At 42.3% G+C, this 14,380-nt stretch overlaps 1 protein-coding gene across 4 annotated transcripts in view; it reads right to left on the bottom strand.

The window, feature by feature from the left end:
• Nucleotides 1-853: 853 nt before the first annotated feature.
• The window catches only part of GRHL2 (grainyhead like transcription factor 2), a 67,777-nt gene continuing 54,250 nt past the window's right edge, over nucleotides 854-14,380 (bottom strand). For all 4 annotated transcript variants that reach the window (XM_065668711.1, XM_065668714.1, XM_065668715.1 and 1 more), the window contains exons 14-16: nucleotides 9,681-9,766; nucleotides 3,896-3,960; nucleotides 854-2,707 (exon numbers count right to left, since the gene is read on the bottom strand). In XM_065668711.1, the coding sequence (XP_065524783.1) occupies nucleotides 2,593-2,707; nucleotides 3,896-3,960; nucleotides 9,681-9,766 (266 nt within the window). In that variant the 3' untranslated portion in view covers nucleotides 854-2,592. The remainder of the gene's footprint in view (nucleotides 2,708-3,895; nucleotides 3,961-9,680; nucleotides 9,767-14,380) is intronic.

The following is a 14,380-nucleotide window of genomic DNA, read 5'->3' as shown; positions in this document are numbered from 1 at the left end:
GCAACCTTCCTTCCCTGGACAGCACCTGATTGAAAGCTCCTGAAACGGCAATGAAAAGAGCTCCTTCAGCCTCAGCATTTCTTACTGATCCTACACTGCTCCTTGGCACAAGATGCTGAAGCATCCAACAGATCCCAGAATGTCCCATTTACCTGAGTGCTGGTGCTGCTGCCAGGACATCCCTGTCCTTCTCTGTGAAACCCAAATTCTCACTGTTCTGTCTTAATGCAGCACATCCCAGTCTTGGCCAGCCACAGATGCCACAAGCATTCCCTATAAGCAAGAGAGCTTAGGTGGCAGGGTTGAGTGCTGAACCAGGGCTCAACTCCTGCATACATTTACTCCTATGCTTCACCTGCAGCTTCTGCCCAGACATGATGACCAACTGAGACAGCCCAGCTGCTATCCTTAGGATCTCAAACACCACCAAAAAAACCAGAGAGATACACTGTGGAGGATTGGCTTGTCGAAAAAAGGTCAAAAGGTCATGCTCCCATCAACGAGCTGAAACAAGACATCTGTGTAGAAGATGGTGCAAACCTCTCACGCCAGATAATGAGGAAATGAAGGACACCGGCAAACAGCAACATACTATGACCAATCACAGCCAAGGCCACTAAGTGATAAGTGCAGAAGGAGGATGGTGGGGGGGTGCATGGTGTAGCTGCAAAAAAAAATGTAGAAGCTACAAACCAATGATCTTGTAACATGTAAAAGCTGTAAGCCAATGATCTCTCTGTAACCAAACTATAAACATGCAAGCAAGGTATATAAGTATCCATCTGCTTAGCAATAAACGAGACTTGTTGGTCATCATCTGATGAGCTCGTCTCCCGGCGATTCCCACAATACACGAACTAACACCAGTGCTCACCAGTCCTAGTGCTGGTCCCAGTTCCTAATGCCACTTGCCAAAACTGTCCTCTGTTTTTCTTTAGGAAAAAAGTATCTGGGCTAAGTCAGCATAGACATTTTATCTCAGCCTGAGCCAAGCAGAAGCAAACTGAACCACCATAAATCCCCTGTATTCGTTCCCAGGATGTCTGCTCTTAAGCAGGGTAGCAAGAGCATCTTTGCTGGAGTACATATTTATAAAAAGATAAGGGAATTACTACAAAACTCTTCATCAAAAGGAGAAAGAGCACACGACAAAGGAAGAGGCAGGGAGACAGAACAGACACATTCAGGCCTTGAACCCTTTTCCTATTACGATTTTAGCATGCACAATTTTCTCTCTTCACAGAATTCATGAGACAGTGGTGAAATTTGACAGGATAACTCTGTAGTTCGACTTGGGTTCAGATTCAGCCCTTGTGAGAGAGACCAATCTCCACACCTCAGCTGTGGGATATTCAGTCTCCACTGGTAAAATTGTTCCAGTTTTGATAAAATATTTACATCACGACCAGGTTTATACCTCACCCAACTGTCCTAAGAGTCAAAACAGAATCATTCAATGGAGATACAAGGACAAGTACCCTTAAGGAGAGTTTTAAGTCCTGTTTCTTATAGTCTAAGGCATGCTTGAATGAGCAGGCTGCTGTAAAAAGCACCTTTCCCTCCACAGGTTTAAGAAAAGCTCGCTTTGAGAGCCTCTATTTCATCAACAGAACAGGAGAAATCCCTTCTGTATCTCTAGGCACACCAGGCAGCAGACACATGGTGCCTCTTGGATTTGGTGACAGCTGGATGGGACACTCAGGGATCTGCAGCCGGGACTTGGGCACCTAAGGTGAATACCATTGTGGCAGACGACTCCAGACCCTGTAGCACTATAAAACTGGGTGGGCAAAGGTGGAGCATATGGGTGCAGATGCAGTTATCAGCTTCTCAGTACACACTCAACAGATTTCAGCAACCTTATCCTCTAGGAAAGATTCTGTTAAATCCTAAACCCAATACATACAAAAACATAGTGGCAGTAAACATGCCCGCATACAGTAGTTAAAATATATTATTGCATATTATAAACATTATATACAAGGTTAAAATGGTTTCTTTACCATTTACTTACAAGTGACATTTGTAGCTGAATGCCTTACTTACAAGTCCTCATTGCTACATGCTGAGAACTACCAGAGGTATTTGGCAAGACTATACACTAGAGAGAGATATGGACCAGTCTGAGTCAGTGAACTCTGTCAGCCACTTTCCCCATGTTTAGCACTGCACCAGTTTTTTAGGAACAATGGAGAGAACTACTGGTAAAGTGATTTACACCAGATTTCTGAAACTAAACCAGTATGGTTCCTTAACATGTTTTAGAATGAGCTTGTCCACACTGAAGTATGGATTAAAATGCTGCATTTCACATTTGCAGTGGGTCATCTGGTTACAAATCTGGGGGCTGGTAACTGCTCATACATTAGAGAGTGGGGAACAATAAATAAGGGACCAGGTTAACATGAGTGGCCTTGTGCCTGACAAACCCAAGCCTATATGCAGTGGGTACACATGTGCAGAATGGACAGTATTTTCAAAGCAGTCTTGTAACAGTTTCTCTGATCAATGTCTGTCAGGTTCCTGGGGAATCTTCTGCTTTCCAAGAAGGATGAAATGCTGTGGTTCCTTACAAAAAGGCTCTGCCTGAGGCTAAATTTCTGTCAGTGTGATCTTGAAGCCTTCAACGATGCTCTCCATGTGCAGGATGAACGTGTCCTCGTTGGAGTAGTGCTCAATAATGTTGTCATCCATGTTTACCAAGATACTGGTGACAAAGGCAAAAACCATTTTTACATACCAGGACACTGAAAGGGAAAGCCATGCGCTCCACTGCATGTGCTCTCTTCACTACAACGCAAAAACAGACTCCAGCACATGCCAGTACAGGGACAACAATGGGAATCAGCATCAAGATGTGCCCCATAGTCTTTGGGTTAGAAGCTGCTTCTTCCCAAAGTAGTTAAGGTAAGAGATATGCCAGTGCTGGAATGTTAACACATTTAAGCTGCCTACAAGGTGAACTGCACTCCAGATCCCTGGCAGACACAATAGCTGGTGCTGCCCATGCCTGGTGTATGTCCCCCAGCTATACCCCTGTGCCACACTGCGTGAGGTGCTGCACCTCCATGGTGTGCGCTGCTAACATGAGGAAGCAGTATAATTTGTGCTTGGCACACAGCTCACAGGCCTAGACCTCAGCTTGGATGTGAGAGTATCAACAACTATTAGAAGTGTATATGAGTGTTATCCTGATTTTTTACTGTAAAGTGTTTCTTCCAAGAAAACATCACTTGGAAACAGTGTTAGGAAGAAGCAAAACATGAGAAGTTTCACCTGTCTTCTCAAAAGCTAAAGAAATCCCCAGACACAATTCCCTAAGCTAGAGTTACAGCTGAAAATAAGTCATAGATTTAAAATTATATCACTACCGTATTGCAGTTATTTAGAAGTGAAAAAAGTTAAAGTGAAGAGATTTAGATTTATGATGAGGAGTAGTAGCCTAGCTATTCTAAAATCACAGCTGTGATGCCCATGTCTAAATTTACCCAGCTAAAACCCCTGCAGCAAACATTGCCTGCCTGCCTTTCAGGTTCAGACAGTAGCCTACTTCTTCCTAATACTGCAGAGAAACTCCTCACTAGCACCTCTCCCATGCTAGTGCTTCACAGTTATTAAGCATATGGTCTACAAAACAGACTTTATCCAAATACATTTTCCAAACACAAACTCTGTTTCTTCACAGTAAGTCTGTGAACACTGGTCAGACACAGACTGGAGAACCACGTTTCCTCCTCTGCCATCCCTTTCTGCCTCCATAGACATTAAGATTTCAAGCATATGGGCAAGTCTCTTAGAAGTGTTTATGCTACCCAGCATCATGAGGCCCAGGCATAGTTGGGATCTCCAAGTACTTCTAAAGGATCTTGCAATAGCCCCTAGTTAGATCACTTACCCCTTTTTGCTCTTCTTATAAAGTTTTGCAATCTTTTCAACTGGCAGCCCATATTTCTCAGAGATCTGAAATCATTAAAATACACAAAACTATCATTAAAGACTAATAACAAATATGAAATTATAACCTCTTGCTTCACATAAGGCATTAAAACACTATCTCTTCAGATTTTAATACGATAGCTATATAGAAAAATCACATGCAACCATACTATAGCTTCATCTAAGGATGATTCAGGGAGAATAATCCTAAACATCTTGATGAGAAAAAAACAATCATTTCCATCCAGAAACTTGAGGATTATAGTTTTCATATGGTGTGAGTCATCAGAACTGCTTCAGCATCTCCTACTGCTCTGCTCAAGGAATCAACGCTTCCCAGCTTCAGATTTTACCAGGGAATTTCAATCTGATCAGCTGCCTTTCTGCTGTTTCTTACTCTTTCTGAGCTCATGGAAGGAAAGGCTTCTTCCACCAAAAGGAAGAACTACTCAGCTGACAAATTACCAACACCAACAAGCACTTCACTGGGGTGCTTTGGCATTGCTTTGCAGCAGTGCGTTAGTAACTTTTTTGGACGTCCATTCTGAGCCTGTGGTGGAGATGGTGTCCCCAAACTCTCCATCTGATCCATGTTTCCTCTCTAAATCATAACTCTTCTTTGAGGAAACAGGTCTCACAGCTCATACTTTAGAAAAGGATTGCCCCATAATGGAAAATAATTACAGAAAAATGACTTTTTGTCAGTGATAAATGTTGTGTTACTCCACTGCCAACTGAAGTATGCTTCCTGCTCTTCCCAGGTGAAATGAAGTTACAGCTAAATAGCTGACTACTTATCTTCCGCATTAGAGAACCAAAATGCACAATTAAAAACCCATTTAAAGACTGCCAAACATCACTCACTGTGAAATCCTTTCTTTGTGTTTGTGTTCGGGCTTCCATTGAGAAAAAGTGATAATTTAGAGAAGTAAATTAAAGCAATTATCATGAAGTAGAAAATGGAAAGAAAGCAATGGATCAACTCAGCACCAAGGACAGATTCAAACAGCCACAGGTTGAACCCAAGCACAGCTCCCATCCTGAGAGCCAGAATTCTCTAAGAGACAGAATTAGTTAGCCTGTACTTGCCTTCCTCACCTATATTTGTACAATTGTCATCTCACCTAAGATACACTATACTTTTTAAATAAAAAATTGTAACTCCAAGATTTTGAACAACCAATAAAACTTCTTTTACACTGCAGCTTCCTCTGACCACAGTGTGCGTCTGTGGCAAACAGAAAGGGAGGATGTAAGCAAGGAGTAACTGATAAGGTTACCCATCCACTCCTTAAGTTTTGCACCTAGCAGAGAATAAAATACAAAATAAGTTGTGGATTGTATTTACTACTTCCATTTTACTCGCACCAGCATGTTTCACTGCCTTTTTGGATATGGTGCTAGAGATGCTGATGGTAGCCCTGGTTCCATGTTCTTCCTTGCCTTGAGAGAGGCCTAATTCAGCATTCAAGGCTGCGCAAGCTCACATGCTGTATGGTCACACTCTCCCTGCTGTGGGGAGTGGTCCACTTTGTACACTTAGAAGAGGGGCTTCACACCACTTGTCTTATCTCACAATATCAAGCATCCTATCAGACTACAAAACAATCTTTTTCACTCTGAGCTTCCTGTAGCCTATGCAAAGGGCCATGTAGCCTACAGAAAAGCTATGTAACCACATGCACAGGGTAGAAATGCATCCTACACAGAAGTTCCATTATGTACCTTATCTAAGGCAAGTTCAAGTCTTTGCTCCAAACAGGGCAGAATAAGAGTGACTTGAACCCAGGATTTGTCAGAACCCTGTGTGGGATGCCCTAACCTATTCCAGCTACTCTTCATCACAGATGGGACAGCGTGCCGCATCTAGTCCTTGTGAACTCCTGACCCAGCCTACACATAAATCCAAGGGAGTGCCCACAGGTATGATTCCCAGTAGAAGGAATCACCTATCGCTAACCAGAAGTACTTGTGTAGATAACCACATGTTGCCCTTCACTCACACTCTACCCCTGTCTAACACTATTTTTCCAAGTCTCCCTTCCTTCAATGCCTCATCCTGTGTTGCCCAGCTGCAGCTGCCTGACCCAAGACTGGTGACTCCTCTGGGGTGTCCAGGTGCCACACTGTGAGGGGAAATCTTGACTGTCTTAGAAAAGTCCTCAGAGAAACTTTCATGTTCTCCTCTTTTTCTTTCTCACCCTCTAGCTTTGCTTACCAAGAACAGAAGGATGCCAGATCAGCGATCTGGTGCTGCACTTTAGTGTCTGTATTTTTGTTGTACCTCTAAATTTAAGCTTTCACGTAAAGCGATAATAAAAATTTCCGCAATCACCAGATTGTTGAAAAAATCCTTCATTATAGGCATCAGAGAAAAACTGCAACCTGAAACTGCAGAAAATGTCACAATTGTGCAAACATAAGGAAACAATACACCTTCCTCTCTGGGTTAGTAACTCTGAAGTGATATTGTAGTGGTATTGTAGAGATCAGTACTTGAAGACACTATTAACTGACTCCATGCAAAAAAACAAGCAAGGAGAAACATTCCTGCGCCAAGAAGGTTTAATAGTAGCTAATATACAACATTTTGCACATTCCAGCGTAAAACTTCCCTAGGATATTTGGGATACCTAACGCACATTCCAAATGTTGCTCAAAGTGGTCTGGGACTCTGGGACACAACTTCCTACATAAGCTATGAGTGGTAGGTCTGAGAAAGCCTTGCCTGTCACACTGCCTATGACAGGTGTAGGATTTATATAACATGCAGGGATTAGTGAGCTTTGTGAAAGACTTCCAGCTGACTGAATAAGCACATTTCTCAGCAACCCCTAGGGATTCAACCAATTATACCAAACGGCAAGCTGGGGAAGCAAGGCTGGAAGCAGGGGTATGGGAGGGCCTCCCCCTCACAGGCTCAGAAAATGAGTCTCCAGTGCAAATGTGCTAAGTCCTGCTGCAGAATCTGAGAAAGCGGAGAGCTAGCATCTGCTAGGGCATCTCACTTAACACCCTCTTCTGAAACACATTTGTTGCCAACTCAGAGGGAACACCACTACTGCCAACTTCCAAATAAAACAACAGGATTTCTCACCTGGCCCCAAGCAGGCTACAACAACGTTTAAAAATATATCTTTATTTGGAGGAATATTTTCCTTTATAATCTCCATTGCCGTTCTTCAATCGTCGTCTGAGCAAAGAATTCTTTCCTTCTCTTAGGATGCCTGACACAGTGGGACAGCCTTCAGAGTGGCACTGAGATAACGGTCAGGGTATCCCTTTGGCTGCAGTCCCCTGGCATGGCAAATTTGTCTGCAGCACATATCTGATTGCAGAAGGCACCAGAAATGCTTTCCCTGCTGGAGTTGGGAAAACAGGGTAACATCTGGGCTGGCTGAGGCATGTAGGAAAACATCTTTGCCAACTTATTTCTATGGAATGGTCCAGTCTGTTGCCCTGCTTTGGTTGGAAAGATACATACATAGACAGGTATCTATGAAACTTTGGTCTAAGCAAGCTCTGTTAAGCTCAGCTGTTCACTTATAATTTTAGCAAGACTTTGGGAGATGCTTGAATTTCCCAATTTAGATTGCCTTCTGTAATTTGAATTAATCTATGAATCTGCACAATGTAAGACTGGGGGCCTAGTGAGATCCACAAAGTAAACCTGACTTTGGATGAGGCTAAAAGCAGGATTTAGAGCTGATCAGTCATCACATGTGTGTGATGGCTTGTGACAGGCAATTGTTTCACTATTTTCTGTCGATCAAGACTGACCAGAGTAGGAAGCAAACATCTAAAAAGCCAGACAGTTGCATCACATTCTGAGATGCACGGAATCTAATTGTTCATTTGGAATGGGGGTATAGGAGAGAATAAAATAAACATAGTATTTGAGAAAGTAGTATCATTGATCATGGAAAATCAGGAGAAAGCCACAGACCAGGAATAGTGATTAACAAAAAAAAAAAAAAAATCCACAAAAAAACACCCCAGAAACCAAAACAAAACCAAAACACACACACAAAAATAATTAAAATCCATAAACAAAGGAGGAGGGTATGATTCCGGCTCCTTGGTGCTGTCTCTCATAGCTGGAGCTCTATAATATTCAGAGCCTCAGTTTCTAAGTTCTTACACTGAATTTAGAGTTACACATTCAGGATGTGCACAATCTCAAAATCACATGCATGCTGAAATGACTGTAGAGAGAATTTTGAGATTATGCAGTTTGACAGCTTTTTGGCACTGATTTATCCACGTTATCCTTCTAAAGACAATTCAGATTTTCTGAATGTGTTCCTTCCAGTGAACTGGGACATTTTACAACAGATCTGATTTCTCTGGTGCTGAAAACATGCCACTGAGTCAGCAGCTGTGCTGACAGAGGTAGGCAGAAACCTTTCCTGCTTCTGCATCAGCTTTGTTTTTATGTTACACAGTGGCTGGAGAACAGGCATGGAGAGGCACAGACTAATGGAGATAAAATATTCATGTCAGCTTGAAGGCTTATAGAAGGGTTATAACATGCTTTTAACTTCCATACAGAGACAAGATGGAACTATGTTACAGCTTATCATGAATCAGACTGCAGCCTCTTCAAGTGAATCCTGGCTGTTATTACGCACGTGTGCTCTGCATAACAACTGAGCTGCAGTCACAGCTAACAGTGTTGGTGAAAGCATGGTTAGGACATCCTTAGAATGCAGCTGACTCTCTCCAGAGATACCTCGATCTGAATGGGTGCTTTAAACAACTTCACTAACCCACAAATCTTTTTTGCCTTCTGCTATTGGCCAAATACTGACCAAATAACTCAGTCTTTACTGCATTTGAAGTGCCCACATGCAAGAAGACACTCTGACAGTTTATGAGTACGACTACACACACTTCTAGCACTCAGCTGAACTTTCTAGGGACAGTGCTAGGGAAAGTTCTAGGGACACTTTCATCCATTCCTGTTTTCTCTCCTACATGTAAGAAATGCTGGAAATCAACTCAGGTCCCACACATCAGTCACACATTAGTCCCCTCACTGAACTGAGACATGTAGTTGCTTCTTAACTCTTCCCTCCCCAGATTTCACATATCTACTAGCTTTCAGCTCCTACGAACAGGATTAAATGTGGAAATTATCACAATTCATAGGTAGCAAGCAAAAAATTCAAGTCAAAGAAGCATCAAAGAGGCAGGCTGGTAGGTCACTCTGTGAGTGAGGGTTAGAGAAGGAAGCAGACTGAAGGTATGAATGACTGGTCTGCATTGGCTCAGCAGCTGCCTCTGATATGCTAAGAACAGCAATTGCACAAAAGCCATATAGATTCATGCAGAAACAGTGTATCCTTGGGCCTCTTCTTTAAAAGACGGTTGTGAACACACCAATGGGCATTACAGAAGATTCAACAGGCAACTGAACAGAATTATCAGTTCAGAAAGAAATATTTCAGAAAATGGAGCCTGCACCTCTCTACTTCCCTGACACTGGTTAATTACCTCCATCCCTCAAGGCACAGGTCTCCAATAAATCAGCTCTACAACACTATTTAATCCCAGCAACCTGCTTACAGCACTGAATTCAGAACATGCCAGCATTTCAGAGGCGTGCCTCAGGAAGCCTTTTGCTTTAAATGTATTTGAGAATAATTTCATCTTTAGATTATGTTTTATCTCAATAATACATTGAAAGCCACAAGATTTTCTTGCTAAGAAAGACAAACAATGAGAGGACATCAGATACTTACCGCTTCCATTAGCCCCTTTACTGTGGGTGATTTCAGCATCAAAGCATCAAACACCTCATCTGTCTCCTTCCTCACATACAAAAGCACTGAAACAAAAGAAGTCAAACTTGGAGCAGGTTCAGTCAATTGAACAGATGAAACAACCCACACTGAGTAGAAAAACAAATATTAATCCATGTCAGATAAAATGAAGTGCTGAAGACAGTCCGCACTTTAAAAAGATATGCTCTTATATCATTAGTGATCTAAATGGGGAAGACACATCATAGTTGCTTTGAAAGCACACAAAGAAGATGCAGCAAGTTTAACGTAAGGAAGCTATATCTTCCAGAATTTCAACCTCCATTTACTGAAATCAGAGAAACTAAAAAGCACTGGGGACCTGTCCTCGGGCAAATCACACAAGCTAGGTCTTCCTAAAATTGTGTCTCGTCTTGCACCTCTCCAGGCTTCATCCAAAAGGCTGGGAAAGGACATTCAGAATAGCTAAGTCTGGTTTACCTTTGGCTGAGCCTTTCAAAGCAAAATCAACAACAAGGAAAAGAAAGTTCTCTGGCATTACCACACAGATGACTGCAAATGGGTCTGGCCAGTCTGAAAATAAACACTGGCAAGAACAAGTCCAAAGTCATTTGAGACTTTACAGGGGAGACATTCAAAAGCACAGCTGGCAGGCAGGCATTTGCTTGTGTGCCCACACCTGCTCAGGTACCCAAATGCAATTTGTACCCCTGAAGATGTCCTCTTCCTCCCCCAGGTGTCCTGCTGGGTCTCAGTGGCTCACAGGCATAGTGCTCTGCCCTCTCCAGCTCTGTTCTCCTCCCTCCGACTTGTACAGGGAGGAGGGAGAAACTTGCTGACATGGCAAAAGCAAAGCAGGCAGCCACAAAGTAAATCAACATAAGCACTAGAGAAGTGTTTAGGTGCAATCTCGCATGACAGATAAAGTAGCAAGTTAACTAAGATGTTCCAGAACTTATTTTGTTCCCTAAATAAACTGCCTTTTCAAATAGCAGTGCTGCATGTGAGGTACAAATATGCATGCACTGTTAGGTATTTTAAGTCTGAGTGAGAAACTACGTTGGTAATCATCCCTCATTTTTTGGTACACAGAAAAAGATGTCTTTCAAAACCCGTGGTCCAAAAGATATCTTCACCAGGTAACTCAATGGATGACTTGCAGATTAAACAACAGAGATGATAGTATTTTTCATGCAAAAGCAGTTGTTTGGAACCTAACTCTCAGGTCAAGACTGTAGCAGGGTGGACTCAGGCCCATTTGCAGAGAAATGTACCTTCTTTGTATCTTCTTTGCCCAGGTTTCAAAATGACTGAAAATAAAGATGTAATACATGAGCAGATCAGTCCCCTGCCTTGGGTTACAAACCAGATGTGCAGGATAATGGTGGGCTTTTAAATCTCTAATTCAGACTGCTACCACAGGCATGCAAAGCTGACATCCTATTCATCCATGTTTTAATAGTTTGGGACCTGCCTGAGAGTGTCCTCTTAAGGGGCTTAGAAGCTGAGATACTGTTGGATCACAACCTAAATAATTGTCAGAATGTAAGAGAACAACAAAAAAAAATCTGCATCAGTAGTTAGATTTTATTGGTCCTGATACATTCACTTGCATGAGCAGGCACTTGCTCAATGTGCTACTTTCACCAGTAATTACCTCCTTGTGATTAGAGGGCTGTCCTGTAACTCCTGGCTTTTCAATCATGTGGACCTTTGTAATTAATTAATAATTACAAACATATCTGAATGGAGTAAAAATCACTCGATCTGAGGTTAAAGCTGGGGACATCATACAATCCATGCGCTGAGCTTTAAACCTCTTGTGCTTGTCATGTCAGGCAATGTTACGCTCAATGATGGATCCATTACAAGGATAATGGGAAACTTGTATCACTATTATACACACAGAGAGCCAGGATTAGTAAACATATGGGGGTTTGTTGGTTTTTAATTTCCCCCAACAGGTGTGAAAATCCCAGCTTTGATTCACTAGAGCACTCTTCCATAAATAACTTCTGGTGACAGTGATGCCTTAAGAAGCTGCTGTCTCATCTCTGCCCTTATGCTCTGTTACTCTGGCCCGTCTCGGTGAATTTTCCTGGATGATGAACTCTCTCAAACAGCAGATGTGAGTGAAAAAACAACCCTTTTTTTCTGAGTTGTTCTTCAGACAAATCAGGTCCTTGCTTCTGCTTACAATGCAGCCCCACAAGCCTTCATGCTGGCATAACCACGGAGAGAAGGCCAGCTGGCATGCAGCAGCAAGCACAGCCAGGATGGAAGAAAAGGGGCTGTAAAAGCTCTACTGGGCTCAGCAGCACTGCCACTGAATGCCAAGCCATGGTTGTGACAATGTGATACAACTCATACTTGATGCACCCTCATCCCGCTGTCACCAGGTTGTAAATGTGCTCACTTTAATAATACAGTTTGCAATATATAGACAAAAATATGGCTTTCTTCAAGCTGAGAACTAGAGGACTGGAAATCTCCCCGATCTGCAATGCAGCTGCTGGATTTATAATCAACAGGAAACTCCCTATGAAATCCAAAAGGGAAAGTGATTTGAAAACTCTTACTGAGAACTCAAAACAGGAACAGACCACAAGTCTAACCAAGTGACAAGCTGCATTGCACACTTGCTGCAGGTTAACATACTCTACATTTCTGCACTGAGCACTTGTATCCCCCTTAGAGGTCAAGGAGACGAAGGAATAATCCACGAAGATGCAGCTACCCAAGAATAATTTTTTTACCAATGTTTTGCAATGTCTTGCTAATGTTTTACCAATGGTTTGCAAACCCCTTCAGACCTGTTCTCTTGCATGCTCCCCCTTAATACTTTTGATTCCACCAGAGAGTACCACAATTAGGTCCATCAAGCAGAGGCGAGGCCATACACTGTCACTTCAGTTCTTCTGCTGGTCCTGAACACCTCACTGTGTGATACTTACCGATAAAGAACTATCTTGTGATTACATTGCTTTTAATGCGTATTTTCACATATCAGACCTGCTCTCTCCCAAACATTACACCAGTGATCCATCTATACTTGCTCTTCTAAGAATTACTGATTCTGCTGGACCAAATAAATCTGGGAGAACAAAACCAGCTTCTAGTATGGCTAAGCCTGGGAAAAACAGCAAAACATTTTAATTCCTGATGACTCCTGTGGCAAAGACAGTATTGTCAGATGGGCAGATTCAGCTGAGCTTTACGCCACCAGTACAATCCCAGATGCAGGATTCCCTATGGCAGGAAGTTCAAAGAGCAAAGGCCATGCTGGAAGAGACTTGGCCTCCAGCCAGCATAGTCCAAATTGCAAGAAACACTGAACAGGAAAGGGATGTGAAGAGAGCATCCTCCAGCTTCCCTGGTTCCGTGCCTCTCCTGGATTTAATTACTTAACATAGTTTTGCCACTAGTTGAAAAACATTTTTTTTTCTTTGAAATCTTCCCCTTGAAATGGCTGCAAATCCTGGATGATATTACAACAACTTACCACAGCAAAGGGCAGAAATAATCAAAGCAAACCAATACCTTCTTGCAGGCAACATTCCAGGCTTCCAGTTCTGACAGTTCTTTATGTAGCCCTTGTGGCTTTGCAATTCTGCTTGATGGAGCCCTGATAGTGTGAATTTGGTCAATGCCTTGAGTCAGCCAGATTCAAGTCTGCACTCAGAGCTGACCTCACATAATTCACTGAGGATTTATTTAAAACAAGAATATGTTCCCATTTAGTCCAGGAAGGTATCAGTCTCCATCCTGTAATCCTGTATGCTTCCCCTGGTTCAAGACCACCACCCTAACCACACCCTAACCAACAGAGAAACTTTGCAAATGCTCATGAGAAACTGTTTCTACAGATGAGATGAGTCTTACAAATGGTGCAGCTAAGGACAGTGCAGCTCACTTCTCTACCTTGTTGCTTTGTTGTCTCACAAACCCATGGGGGAACTTCAAAACATTTGCAAGTTTGAGTTATACAAATTGGTCAAAACCCTGGAGTTTTCAATAAACATGCATGACAGAACTCATGAGACTGAAGGAATGGCAAATATTCTCCAGGCTGTCTAACTGTGGCAGTGTAGGAAGCTGTCACCTATAGGACTGCGCTGGAAGTGATCGTACACAAAGCAGATTTTGTGGACAAAATCACTTTATCTGCTCATCCTTACCTTTAGGGCTAAGTTTAACAGCAATACCTAAACCATTGCTTCAATGGTACTTACTCAACTTAAGCTTCATTGTAGCAGACTGGAAAACAGGAATTGGTATAGCATATGAAACATGATCATAATATTCACTCAGGGTAGTAAAAATAGTTAAGGGAAGCAAACTCTTAAACAATTCAATTAGGTCTGCTGGAAGATGTCTCTCCATGCCTTATATTTCTAATTTCTTAGGAAATTTCTAAGGTCTTATTCAGGCTAATTCAAGTCTGCAGTCAGCAGGAGCTTGCCTGTTGTTAGGTCTCTGTATTCGACCCAGTGCATCCTGCATATTTGATTGTGATCCCATGCAGAACAGAAAAGATGAACAAAAGTTAAAAATAGACAACCACAGATTTGCTACTGGACCATTAATGAACTATGTAGCTTGGCTAAGGACCAAGAAGCTTTCTAGTTTTTTATATTTTATACACACTTTTGTCTTGATCCCTTCTTGAGATATCACAG

Source organism: Lathamus discolor, chromosome 2 (assembly GCF_037157495.1).
Source record: "Lathamus discolor isolate bLatDis1 chromosome 2, bLatDis1.hap1, whole genome shotgun sequence".
Lineage (NCBI taxonomy): Eukaryota > Metazoa > Chordata > Aves > Psittaciformes > Psittacidae > Lathamus > Lathamus discolor.
This window is presented reverse-complemented; position numbering and strand designations above follow the sequence as displayed.